The 11,916-nt window shown below is 31.1% G+C and overlaps 4 protein-coding genes across 5 annotated transcripts; 2 read left to right on the top strand and 2 right to left on the bottom strand.

Moving 5' to 3' along the window:
* Positions 1-147: 147 nt before the first annotated feature.
* On the top strand, positions 148-2,345 carry LOC106106172 (N-glycosylase/DNA lyase). The gene is made up of 6 exons (XM_013286722.1): positions 148-377; positions 456-821; positions 886-997; positions 1,145-1,315; positions 1,674-1,868; positions 2,203-2,345. The coding sequence occupies exons 1-6, from the start codon at positions 301-303 to the stop codon at positions 2,287-2,289; spliced, it is 1,008 nt and encodes a 335-aa protein (XP_013142176.1). The 5' UTR covers positions 148-300; the 3' UTR covers positions 2,290-2,345.
* A 626-nt stretch (positions 2,346-2,971) lies between these two features.
* On the bottom strand, positions 2,972-6,441 carry LOC106106162 (beta-chimaerin). The gene is made up of 8 exons (XM_013286712.1): positions 6,277-6,441; positions 6,000-6,201; positions 5,540-5,770; positions 4,846-5,075; positions 4,334-4,585; positions 3,967-4,098; positions 3,608-3,713; positions 2,972-3,516 (listed from the first exon to the last, which is right to left on the bottom strand). Exons 1-8 carry the CDS (start codon positions 6,308-6,310, stop codon positions 3,348-3,350), a joined length of 1,356 nt encoding a protein of 451 aa, XP_013142166.1. The 5' UTR covers positions 6,311-6,441; the 3' UTR covers positions 2,972-3,347.
* A 216-nt stretch (positions 6,442-6,657) lies between these two features.
* On the top strand, positions 6,658-8,989 carry LOC106106201 (transport and Golgi organization protein 2 homolog). Of its 2 annotated transcripts, none has more exons than XM_013286752.1 (7): positions 6,658-7,063; positions 7,172-7,285; positions 7,384-7,516; positions 7,689-7,910; positions 8,053-8,151; positions 8,336-8,429; positions 8,752-8,989. In XM_013286752.1, the coding sequence occupies exons 1-7, from the start codon at positions 6,922-6,924 to the stop codon at positions 8,800-8,802; spliced, it is 855 nt and encodes a 284-aa protein (XP_013142206.1). In that variant the 5' UTR covers positions 6,658-6,921; the 3' UTR covers positions 8,803-8,989. The 2 variants fall into 2 exon arrangements, with proteins under 2 accessions (XP_013142206.1, XP_013142213.1); XM_013286759.1 differs by having other exon boundaries at positions 6,660-7,063; positions 7,384-7,504.
* Positions 8,990-10,500: 1,511 nt separating this feature from the next.
* On the bottom strand, positions 10,501-11,246 carry LOC106106240 (zinc finger protein 593 homolog). Its single transcript, XM_013286794.1, has 2 exons — positions 11,076-11,246; positions 10,501-10,975 (listed from the first exon to the last, which is right to left on the bottom strand). Exons 1-2 carry the CDS (start codon positions 11,185-11,187, stop codon positions 10,635-10,637), a joined length of 453 nt encoding a protein of 150 aa, XP_013142248.1. The 5' UTR covers positions 11,188-11,246; the 3' UTR covers positions 10,501-10,634.
* Between the last annotated feature and the right edge of the window lie 670 nt (positions 11,247-11,916).

Below are 11,916 nucleotides of genomic sequence, written 5' to 3'. Positions count from 1 at the left end.
CTATGAAATACAGATGGCGCTTTTCTTCGTGTTACCCAATTTTAGGCCGAAGATTGGTCTCTATTTCAGTATGTTACAAAGTACTCTGTGAATTATATTCGGCAGCCCTAGCCATCCAAGGAAAGATCTGTCAGGTGATATATGATCTATGACTGTTGACAACCAACTGACATTGACAATCACAAATATGTCAGCTGTCAATGATATTTGTTATTGTTATTGATATTTAATTTCAAACAATTCACAATATTTAACATATTATACGACATTCCTAAAATAAAACATTTGATCTATTTCACTATGAATTGGAACAAATTACTCTGTAATCGGAATGAACTACAATTGCTTGGTACACTAAATGGCGGTCAAAGTTTCAGGTAACTTTTACGTTACTTTTAAAATTTATCTTACTTTTAAATCGAGCTTTAACAAAGAATATTGCAAAATTATTTTAGGTGGACCTATAATAAGGACAAGGATGAGTGGACAGGTGTATTTAGTAAAACTGTATGGAAATTGAAACACACTGAAGACTGCTTACATTATCAAATTATTGGTTCATTAAAAAAACCTCCGGAAAGTAACATAAAAGCGAAAACGAGTAAAGACATGTATAAACTGAAATATGAATATTTTGAGGCGATGTTGAAAAAGTATTTTCGTCTGGAACTCCCATTAACGAAATATTATGATGAGTGGTCAGAAAAGGATGAAATTTTTAAGGCTGCATGTAAACAGTTTTATGGTATCAGAATGCTTGCCCAGGAGCCGGTTGAGAATCTATTTTCTTTTATTTGCAGCCAAAATAATCATATATCAAGGTAATATTACTCAATAAACTGAAGTAAATAGCACATTATTGTGTTGATCACAATTTTATTTCAGGATATCAAGTATGGTAGAAAAGTTATGTACTTTTTATGGTGAAGAAATATGTGAATATGATGGTGTAAAATATTATTCCTTCCCTGATGTCAACAAGTTGTCAGGATCACAGGTAAAGGATAATAGAAATGTTCAAAATGGAAAAAATTGATTTTTCTCTTTCATACATTTAAATAGTGACATGGAACTTCATAATACTTTTATAAAGTGAATGAGATAATGTGTTGTAAAATGAGGAAATTGAGTGTTAATTTTTTAGGTTGAAGCAAAATTACGTGAACTTGGTTTTGGCTATCGGGCAAAGTTTATACAAAAGTCAGCTGCACAAATTATTGAATGGGGTGGCGAGGAATGGTTTGACACCTTGCAGAACATGAAATATAAAGAAGCCAGACAAGAACTTATGAAACTATGTGGCATTGGGCCAAAGGTAATATCTTAAACAATGTTATTTTTGTAATGGGAAAATACATATAAGCAAAAAATCAGATGGTATACTTTCCTACCTAGGTAAAGACAGGGTGAATTAAAACTAAATTTCCTAGTAACATTATTTTGGTTAAAATAATAATTAACTTGTCCTCCATAACTCCGTGTTAAGGAGTTATATTAGTAAAATTACAAATATTTGCTATTTTAAATGCGAAAGTTTTAATGTATAGATGGATGTTTGTTACGATGTATCTCTAGAACTGTTTTTAAACCTGCACAGACAGAATCATGGACAATAACAAACTTTAAATAAAAAAATATGCCGATTCTTATTCTATCTATAAAAACTATTTCAGGTAGCAGATTGCATATGCTTAATGTCCCTAAACCATCTAGAAGCATTACCAGTGGACACTCATGTGTATCAGATAGCTGCACACAACTACTTACCACATCTGAGGGGAAAGAAAAATGTTACTGATAAAATGTATACAGAGATTGGTGATCATTTTAGACAACTTTACGGTGACATGGCCGGTTGGGCTCATACTGTAAGTTTCAAATAAAAAATTCAATTTATATTAAACCACTAGTAGTAGTAGGGGGTACAGTTACCGCAACTCTACGGCAAGCGCGTATTTTGCGTGAGGAACACGACGTGGATTACTCCAGCCAGCCTAGATCTCCGAAGAACCCCAGCTATTAAACCACTAATAAAACAATAGTTAAAGGCACAGATTACCGGTATTAAGTTCACAGTTCACGATTTTTTTTTTTTACCATTTGACAGACATATTCTAAATTATTTCTGGTTCCCATCTTTATTTCAACCATTTGGAATATACGATTTTTTTTTAATGTTTTTACATAAAACTTGTGTTTCAGGTGTTATTCTGTGCCGATTTGAAAAAGTTTCAAACAGACACATCTGATACAGAAAACAGTAAACCTAAAAAGAAAAGAAAAAAATAATACAGTTTATTAAGTATTCATAAGCTTAAGTTAAATATAAAAGTATAAAAAATCTCATGGATTATATTATTTAAGTCTACAATTTTGTTTTACGCAATTTAAATGTTACATTTTAATTTACTTACAAGAGAAGTATGACGAAATCACAATTTTTGACATATGACGCTCACATTTTATATAACAGACTATTAGTACTAAATCTATAACAGAAACCATAATACATAACATGTGAATACATAAGCAATATATTTTATATCCACAGCTTAAATTAAAAAAAAATATATTAAGTAAATTAGTTCCATGACGATAGATTAGATTTAGACGATAAGATTTTTATTATAAAAACCTATTTTGTTTAAATTCAAGTTAAGATAAAAGTACCAGGTACTAAAAATTATCAAACTGGGTCTGCATAGAACAGTTTCGGGAATCACTGGTTTACACTACATTACAACTTTATTCTATGAAAACATTATGTCATTCATTCACAGTCTATGAGAAATTGCCAGCTTCCGATAAAAAAAAAACTTAATACATTGATGAATATATCAACTTATAACCTTATTCAGACTTTATTTTTATATTAACTTAGGTACTACTATCATATGAGATATTGCTATCCATTATTGTATAAATTATTCAGTTTTACTAATAAATATTAGTGTCTCTGGATTATCCAAAATACTTATATTCCAAAAAAACTATTCTCATGATACTCTGAAGTATGTAAATCTCATAATTACCACAGAGTGAAGACATTTCCTTTAAAAATATAAAATAATGCAACGATGGCCATGTTCCATACATTTAACATAAATAGACGCCAAAAGCGACATAATACCCCGTTCACACTTGGCCAGAACAGTTGGACAGTCGACGGCAAGAGACACTCATTGGCCTATTAGCATTCACACTCTGCCAGTTAATTGACTGTCCCATCGGAGTGTTACTGACCAACTGTACTAGCCAAGTGTAAATCGCGCATATAAGGACGTCCAGGCTTTTATATTGCAGTTAAGGGGTACCCAGGGCTCCGCTAATGCTAGAACCGACTGTATTTACTTATTTCCGTAGTATATCTGTGGACAATACTCTATGAGAGTCTGCAGCGCTCGTATCTCTGACGCTAAGTCAGAAATGGCCTGTGGAGTAGCTACTAGAGTGGGCGCGAACACCGTGCTCAAGTTGTGTGCACTCATTTTATTCACCTCCGCTAGTTGACACACGCTGGTAAGAAAAATTACAAGTATCAAATTATTCTAATACTATATTTTCACGGCAATATTGCTTTATTGTTAATTATTATGAAAGAACATACCGATGTAAATGCTGGACCATGTACTGCAGGCAGTTGAAATGCGCTGGCGGCAGCAGGTCCAAGCACTCCCGGAGCATCGTCACTTGAAGACTCGTTGTCTTCATTTCTACAACACAGAATATCACTAAATATTTGTGGGTGAAAGCGCTTTACATATAGACCAGTCCTGGATGTCGCCAGGGACGATAGGGAGCGGTTGAACTCTCCCCTCCCGCCTTTATGAGTAAAAAAAATGTAAAACAGATAAAAAAATATTTTGAATTAGATCATATCAATGGTATCTACCCACCCTTAGAACACAAACAAATACCCAAATTCCAGATTACATCAATTAAAAAAATATATTTCTAGATACTTACGTATGGCACTTACGAGCTTGGGATGCACCTCGTACGTAATGAGCGGCACAGGAAGTAATCGGAGATATAATTTTAGAGTACCTGCTATCACATTTATATTACTGTAAACACTTAAATCCGTCGCTTCGCCATCTGAAGCAAAATAAAATATGTCCTTTGCAACGATTTTTTTTTTTCAATTCAAAACATCGATTAAAAAATATTATGGTAAATTTAAAATCCAACTCTCCTCCTCCATCCTTTTCTAATAAGAGTTTAAATTGTCCTAAAATTCACCTTATACATAATCTCCCAATGCTTTTTTTTTTTCAATTTACATTCGTAATCAACCTTTATTTTCCGATCGAAGCTAGAATTTCATACATACCCTTATCAAAGGCCATTTTCAATGCTTCAATCTCATCAGCAAATCCGGACACACGGTAAATACCCTCCGAGTCCATGCCTCGGGCTTCAATTTCATTCACACATTTTCGTACGACAAAAGGTAAAGTACTGGAGTGAGCGTTCAGTAACGTCGTCAAATCAATACCGAACACACCGCGGAGCTTCTTCAAGTCTGGCAGACAATGGTTGGGAACTCGCTCCGAACATTTCGAATGTGCTATGAAGCCACAATCTTAAACAAGAAGTTTAATTTTTTTTTAAATTAATTTCTGCTAATCTTCTCAACTTAGAATTAATTTCTTTATGATCATTAAAATTTATTTAATAAAGAAGCCATTTGTAACACCCTAGGCTTGGATTTTATATTTTCAGTTTCAGGCTCTCTTTCAGACTACTTAATTACTTAATATGACAGTATTATTAAAAAGTAATCCACTACATATTTTGGGATTATAGTTCAATTGTAAAATAAATACAAGGTTGCATAAATACCTTCACATTTTACACCCTGAGCAGTAAAACCCCATAGGAAGTTTGCACACAATTCGCACCAATTAAGTCCTTTAAATGTGTGAACTTTGAATGTGTGTGACTTAGAGTATTTGTACAATAATGGAATATCTTCTATAGTTGGTGTGAGATCATAGTTCAACTTTTTCACAGTAACATCAGACTGTGTTGCATCCAATCTATTAATGATTGGACTTGATCTATTTGATGCTCTGAAAGAAGACAAAATGTAAATAAAACCTATAGTTTATAAAATTTCTTTTCAACCCCTCACTTTTTTATTGAATTGATGAAATATGGTTTTGTACAGGATTTTCCATAGAAAACTCATGTTAAATTAAGCCTATTAGATATAGACAGTGCAGATTTATAACAAATAAAAAGACTTTTTTAAAGTTATACTACCTTTTTGTCCAACTTCCCAAAATAAAAGTAAATTTTTCTCAACAGAATTAAAAAAAACTTAACAAGTATGCCTATGTATCCTTCCAAATATTTGAACCAAATTTCATAGAGATCAATTAACCTGTTTTGATACACAAATAACAATCTAAACTTTAGTCTATTAAGTTTTCCATCTCATTTACTAGGTTAGTCAATGCCAATTGGACTATAAACAAAAATCTTTTAATATAAAGATACTTGCTTATGTTTTGCTATTGTTTATAATACTTACTTATGCATCTGTGACAATGTATTCATCTTCCGTCTATTTAGTGTGACATAAGGGCTATCGGTGTAACTTGTTCTAGAATTTATCATCTCAAGAATATGGTGAGCTTTGATTTCCATGTGACATGTTATCAAGCCATCAGCTACCAGGTCATATATAGTGTCATATCTTTTATCTTTAATATAATGTGTTCCATCATAATAAAGCTTGTAGTGATGGATTTTATCATTGAATCTGAAATACATAAATAAGACATAGTATTTTTATTATTAAATAAAAAGTAATATTTGATTTTACATATTGTGTGGATTGCCATAATTTACCCTTTTAAAATATTAGTACAATTTCTCTAATTTGAATCTCATTCAACTATGAATGTTGTTTTCTTATTCTTTCATTAAAAAATTAAGAAGATTTTAAACACGAAACATGTCTTTTTTAAGTATATTTAAATCTAACAAACCTCCAAGTTAAAGTATAGAATTCATTGTGCTGATTGCCTTTTCTAATTAGGAACGCTCCGTTGGGCTCATTCTCGAGTAAAAGCGATGCCTCCTTATGTCCTATAATACCATGGTACTCTTTACCATAAAATTCAGGACGGTCCTCACAATTTTCACAAATTAATCGTTTAGGCGCTGGTGCTTCTAATTGAATACGGTATACTGTCGATAAAAAAAGGGTTTTAGATATTTTATTTACTCGTAAACTGATTATTAATTGTCACTACAGGTACTCACATTCTGGTTTCCAAATATTTTTCAGATTTTCCATTTTAGTTATTTACTTGTGTTAATTATAAATTAACCGATATTATGATATGCTTTTTGTAACAACTTTACACATTTATTTTTTCAATTTTAACTTTGGTTCGCAAACGTAAACAAATAGAAAATTGGAATTGACAGCTGACAGCAGACAAAAGACACAGAGTAGACACAAAAAGGAAAATTAGAATAAATTAATTATAATAATTGCCAATGTTGTGAGAACTACATATATTTAATTGTAATTTAGGTTTTTAACAATAAGTATAATTTATAAACAGTAATAACTCACTTTTACTAAGTTGTACGCGTCCTTTTATACCTACATGTCATAAAGTCTAATTATTTCCCACATGACAGTGACAGATACAATTCTTATCTCCCTTATCTAACTAAAAAACAAACAATTTTTAACCGTAATACTAAAAATATTAATCCTTCGCAAGACGCATGAAAAAGAAATATATTACATCAAATAATATGTATAGGTTTTTGGTATTTGGCAAAACTTTAAATGCCTTATCAGTGCAATTATGCTTGATTTCATTAGAATAGATAACGACTGTTATCGGTTATCACCCGAAAATTCTTTGTTGTAATTGAGAGATCTCAATCAAAATGTGTATAGTATTTATATATGTAGGCTCCAATGATGCCGACAGTGAATATAAACTAATACTTATATCCAACAGAGATGAATTTTATGACAGGCCATCACAAAACATGAGCCCTTGGGAGGAAGATGTTAATATTTATGGAGGTATGTTGATTTCTTGTAAAGGTTTTCAACGAGTTTCAAGAAAATTTATCATAGGTAACAATTAATGAACTACAACAATGTACTTTGTATCATTTTCTCAACTTTTAGGGCGAGATTTACAAACTGGATGTGAAGGGGGAACTTGGCTTGCATTATCTACTTATAACAAAAAAATAGGACTACTGCTTAATTTGCCTGGAGTACATAAGGATAATGCTAAAAGTGAGGTTTGTTGGTGATGGTGTGTTCATATTAATAGGAAGCTAAAACTAGAGATTTTTTATTATCAATGTTTTTGCCAAATCAATTTTTATTTTCAGGTAGAGGTAAAGTTGTTGAAAACTATGTTAAGGGTGATATAAAATTAATTAGTTTTGTTGATTCTATGAAACAGCATTTTCAAGAATGCAATGAATTTGTATTAGTTGCTGTTGAGTTTGGGTGTGTAATAATGTAATGTATAATTTTAATTTTTTATACATTTGTGGTATTTCTTAAAACTACCTATTGTCCGTAATGTAACATGGTACACTAGATGCAATAAAAGTTTATGTACATTTTAGGTGCTTTTTAAACATTTACAAGGTAAACCTTTCACACTTTTTAACATAATTCTTATTTTCAGTAATGTAATACCTACTGTACAGACCTACAATAATGGAAATAATGAATTAAAACAATGGCATGATCAATACTTAGGCTTTAGTAATAGTCTCCCTGATCAGCCATTAACCAAAGTGGAGGCTGGAAAGTGTAAATTACAAGATGCTTGCAATAAATATAAGAAAATAAATAACAAAGACAAGTTAATTGAAGAATTAATAGCTGTGTTGAAATCTGAAAAGAGGTAAAATGTCCAAAAAATATATTACCTATTCAATGTATTATGTTTTTATTTACTAAGATGAATTCAAAAGGTATATGCTGGTAATAATTTGTTATTTCTTTAAATGGTGTCTGATATGTAAAAAAGTAATATTAAATTTTAGTAATTTGCCCGATCCACAATTGGAAGAACGAAGGCCACAAATTTTTAAAGAGCTAAGCTCAATTTTTGTAAAAATACCAAAGGCAAGATATGGTACAAGGTAAGATTATCCTTATGACTTATTCTAATTTCTTTCATGAATTTTCAAGTGGAGACACTTCAAAAATATATAAATTAATACAATATTTATAAAAGTTACCAATTTTCAATATTTACATTTTATGTTAAAATAATAGATTGGTTCAAAATCACTAATTAGTTACATAAAAATTGTCAATTTGCAGAACACATACCATAATTCTGTTAACAAAAACCGGGGAAATGGATATAATTGAGATGAGTATGAAATCCCCAATAGATCCCTTGGAACCAACTTGGGTAAGAAGTGATTTTAAGGTTAGCATTTAAGTAGAAATTGTGTTTTTAGTTACTATTTAATAGAACATTGTGACATTGTATAACGCCCGGCAAACTTCTTGAACAAAAAGCGGCGTAGTGGGGGAAGCTTCGCGAACGTACACTTTTAGACAAAATAATTGACCTATTTTGAGTATTAGTATTAATAAGGAATGAAAAAAATCAATTTTAAACTTTAAGAACATGACAGACATGCATAAACAGCTTGTGCAATTTCTTTAGATGATACTTGTTTCATGAAACAATATACATCATATACTATTTTCCTGACTTGTCTTTTTAGAACAATGTTACTTTTTCGTGGCATACTCAACACAAAAATTCAAAACAATAACAAGCAAATAAAACTTAACAAAAATAGACAAATGAGACTCAAGAATAAGAACAATAGAAAAAATTATAAACAATTATTACCGAAAATAAGTAACAGCGAAATTGGGCCAATAAAATTGGAGATAAGTGTATTCGGGAGTAAACGGAACATGGGGAAAGAAGCAGGACGCAAAGGCCGACTAATTAACCAATAGCAAGAGAGCGCGCGCACGCATCCCCCCTTGCCCCGCCAAAAAGACCCAAAAATCGACTTCTGCGCAACTAAATGTATTGTTCAAGTTGTTTGTGGCGTTATACATGTATAAATAAACAAAAAATCACATCAACAATGATTTTATTGTGAAAGAAATATTGAAGTGTATAATAAAATATACATGTTGTCTATGTAAGAAAAAGCTTGTAAAGAAATATTTTTATGTTGTGATACAAAGAGATTTTAAACATTGTTTTTTTTCTAATAAAATTCATATTTACAACTACTTATTTTATTGAATACACCAATTGTTCACTGTGAATTCTGGTGGTAAGGAAAATTCAGCATTCTGCTCCAAAACACAACCTAAAAACATTGGTACATTCAAAATTGTACCAGATATTATATGCGGATATTTGCTCTGTTTCTGATCAGTGTAGGTAAACATCAATCTCTTTGCTATAAAATCACCACTAACAGAAATATTTCCTATCTCAATGTAAGACTTTAAAGAAGTAGAATACATTTCAATAGAAACTCTCAAAGATTCCCACATTTGTAAATTCTCAGCAGAAACAATACTCAATCGGTAAGGGTAACCAATTTTACTGTAAATATTTTTGATCATTTCTATTGTTTCTTCAAGTATTGTATCACATTCTTTGTCATTTCTAGACACAATAAACATTGATATAACTGATGATTGGCTAACATTGAATAGGCCTATTTCTTCGTCATGAGCAGGATTGTATTGCCTACCCATTGAAAAATACTTCAAAGGTAATGCATTACTATGCAATACATTCTTAGCATAATAAGCTAAGAAGGAAAATAATGATCCACCCCCTGTTAAATGCAAGCGATTGTCAACATTTACTTTTGAATCTTCATTATGATGTATGATAAATGTATGACTTGGATTTGTGTGGTCATGCCCACATCCTTCAATAACTAAACTTTTAACAAAATCTGGGTTTGAGAACTGGATAAATCCATTATCTTTTAACATTTTACTGAAATAAAACTTTGCACCTAATTCAAAGATAGCTGCATCACCTTTTAAATAATAATTCTCCTTATTTGTAAACTTAATTAAATTATTATCTTGTCCTAACTTCAAATGATGTTTCTCATTGTCAGGGGGAGTTTTATACAAAAAGATAATTTTGTTTTCCTGGCTCGGAGTTTTGGGATGCAAAACATTTGGTAATTTTAATGATTCTACTATGGCAGCTTCCTCAGCTGACCAAAATGGGACCTTTAACTTTTTAATATTTTCTTTCAACAGACTGGACTGTATTTTCAATTTTTCTATATTCTTATCTGATGGATTATTTTTGAACAAATTTGCCAATTCATTACCAACCTCCATCTTCTTTTCTTCAAGTTCATTTCTTTTATTTTTGAGATCTTCATATATTAGCCATAGATCTTCAACCTTTGATAAATTTATATTTGATTTTCTTTTGGCTAGATTCGCTTGAATTAATTCTTTATGTTTTATAGTCTCGGGAAAATCGACATGTGGGGTGATATAAACAAATGTATCAGTAGCTTTTGGTCCATTTATGAATAGAGCTGAATATCTAACATTTAGTAGATTGTAGTCTCTTAATTTTAATAAATTGCTTAGAATTGTCTTACGTATCATCTTCGTCGATTTTCTTTTTCTTACTTGCTGTACTGTCGTCTAACACAACATCACCATCCTTGTCTATTACATCTGTGTTATTATTTTGTGTAACTATTTTTCTTTTACTAGCAAACTTAAAACTACCGTGACCAGCGGCGCGTTCCGATTCTTCTATGCTATATGGCTCTAGCTCTAATGCTTTCAATCTTCTCTTGTGTACTTTTGTTTTAAAATGTTCAGATAATGCTTGTTCATCAATGAAATAACGTGCACAATGAAGACAATAATGCTGAGCAGCACCAGGTAAATCCAAATCGACGTTTTGATTTAGTAATTTTTCAGCATTTTCTGTAAAGTAAATATTATTTGTTATTAACCTAGTACATAACCTAAAATCCCAATGCATCGCACGTGATTTTTCAAATTTCAAGCACATAAATAAACTTACCCTCCTTTAAATCGCTATCGATTTCATCAAGATCCTTCTTTCTATTTCTCAATCTCCATCGCTTTTTTAGATGAGTGTCACCGTGGTGGTATTTTTTTCGTTTATATGTCATGGTAAAGTGCAAAACACGTCAAAATTCCTTCACTTTCAAAGTCAAAAGAATGAATGACATTTAATGACAAATGACAATTGGTAAACCAGAGATCAAATTACAGATGATGTAAACCACAGTTGAAAAACTCAAACTTTTGACTTAAAAAAAACTATTAAACCTGTACTTTTGAACATAGGGGGTAGGCAGCGGGAAAAAAGTCCGACAAAGTGAAAGTTATAGTATGTTACGAATAAAAGATTCCTTTTGATTTTTGCGATACCATCTGTCGTCATCGCGAATAACATTACCGGGTCATTTTTTAGCATGGTTTATTAAAAAAGTACATTCAGCATTTATTTTTTAACATAACATAACCAGCGCTTGGCCACGATTCCACTAAACTGAAGTTTTCCTTTTTAATACTGTTGCAATTAACTTTCTTCTTTAAGGACTTGCCGGTCTATTTCGTCTATTTTGGCGCACTTTCAATTCATAGTCCTCTTTCGGTAGGAAAAATAAAAGAGCATCATTTATTTATTCATATAATATAATCTTATTTTAATAAAATTCAGAGAAACAGTATCATACATGAATAAATACAATACTAATAATGTAATCAATAAACAATTATTATTTCAAGTTAATAAATTGTTTCTTACAACACAAGAAACGCAAAAAAAATAACATTGCGTTTTATTATAAAATCGTTAATGAAAGGAATGATTGAATACAAATTTAAACATCAAC

Source organism: Papilio polytes, unplaced genomic scaffold (genome assembly GCF_000836215.1).
Source record: "Papilio polytes unplaced genomic scaffold, Ppol_1.0 DF824269.1, whole genome shotgun sequence".
Taxonomy (NCBI): Eukaryota; Metazoa; Arthropoda; class Insecta; order Lepidoptera; family Papilionidae; genus Papilio; species Papilio polytes.
This window is presented reverse-complemented; position numbering and strand designations above follow the sequence as displayed.

What these genes read in the sequence shown, in the direction of transcription:
- LOC106106172 (XM_013286722.1), top strand. Translation starts at nt 301, where the DNA reads ATGAATTGGAACAAATTACTCTGTAATCGGAATGAACTACAATTGCTT. An exon ending in CAAAATAATCATATATCAAG is followed by an intron (nt 822 to 885) that starts GTAATATTACTC and finishes ATTTTATTTCAG; the next exon opens with GATATCAAGTATGGTAGAAA. An exon ending in TATGTGGCATTGGGCCAAAG is followed by an intron (nt 1,316 to 1,673) that starts GTAATATCTTAA and finishes AAACTATTTCAG; the next exon opens with GTAGCAGATTGCATATGCTT.
- LOC106106162 (XM_013286712.1), bottom strand. Translation starts at nt 6,310, where the DNA reads ATGGAAAATCTGAAAAATATTTGGAAACCAGAAT. An exon ending in AAATATTTGGAAACCAGAAT is followed by an intron (nt 6,202 to 6,276) that starts GTGAGTACCTGT and finishes TTTTATCGACAG; the next exon opens with TATACCGTATTCAATTAGAA. An exon ending in ACATTGTCACAGATGCATAA is followed by an intron (nt 5,076 to 5,539) that starts GTAAGTATTATA and finishes GTCTTCTTTCAG; the next exon opens with AGCATCAAATAGATCAAGTC.
- LOC106106201 (XM_013286752.1), top strand. Translation starts at nt 6,922, where the DNA reads ATGTGTATAGTATTTATATATGTAGGCTCCAATGATGCCGACAGTGAA. An exon ending in AGATGTTAATATTTATGGAG is followed by an intron (nt 7,064 to 7,171) that starts GTATGTTGATTT and finishes CTCAACTTTTAG; the next exon opens with GGCGAGATTTACAAACTGGA. An exon ending in GTGTTGAAATCTGAAAAGAG is followed by an intron (nt 7,911 to 8,052) that starts GTAAAATGTCCA and finishes ATTAAATTTTAG; the next exon opens with TAATTTGCCCGATCCACAAT.
- LOC106106240 (XM_013286794.1), bottom strand. Translation starts at nt 11,187, where the DNA reads ATGACATATAAACGAAAAAAATACCACCACGGTGACACTCATCTAAAA. An exon ending in CGATAGCGATTTAAAGGAGG is followed by an intron (nt 10,976 to 11,075) that starts GTAAGTTTATTT and finishes TTTACTTTACAG; the next exon opens with AAAATGCTGAAAAATTACTA.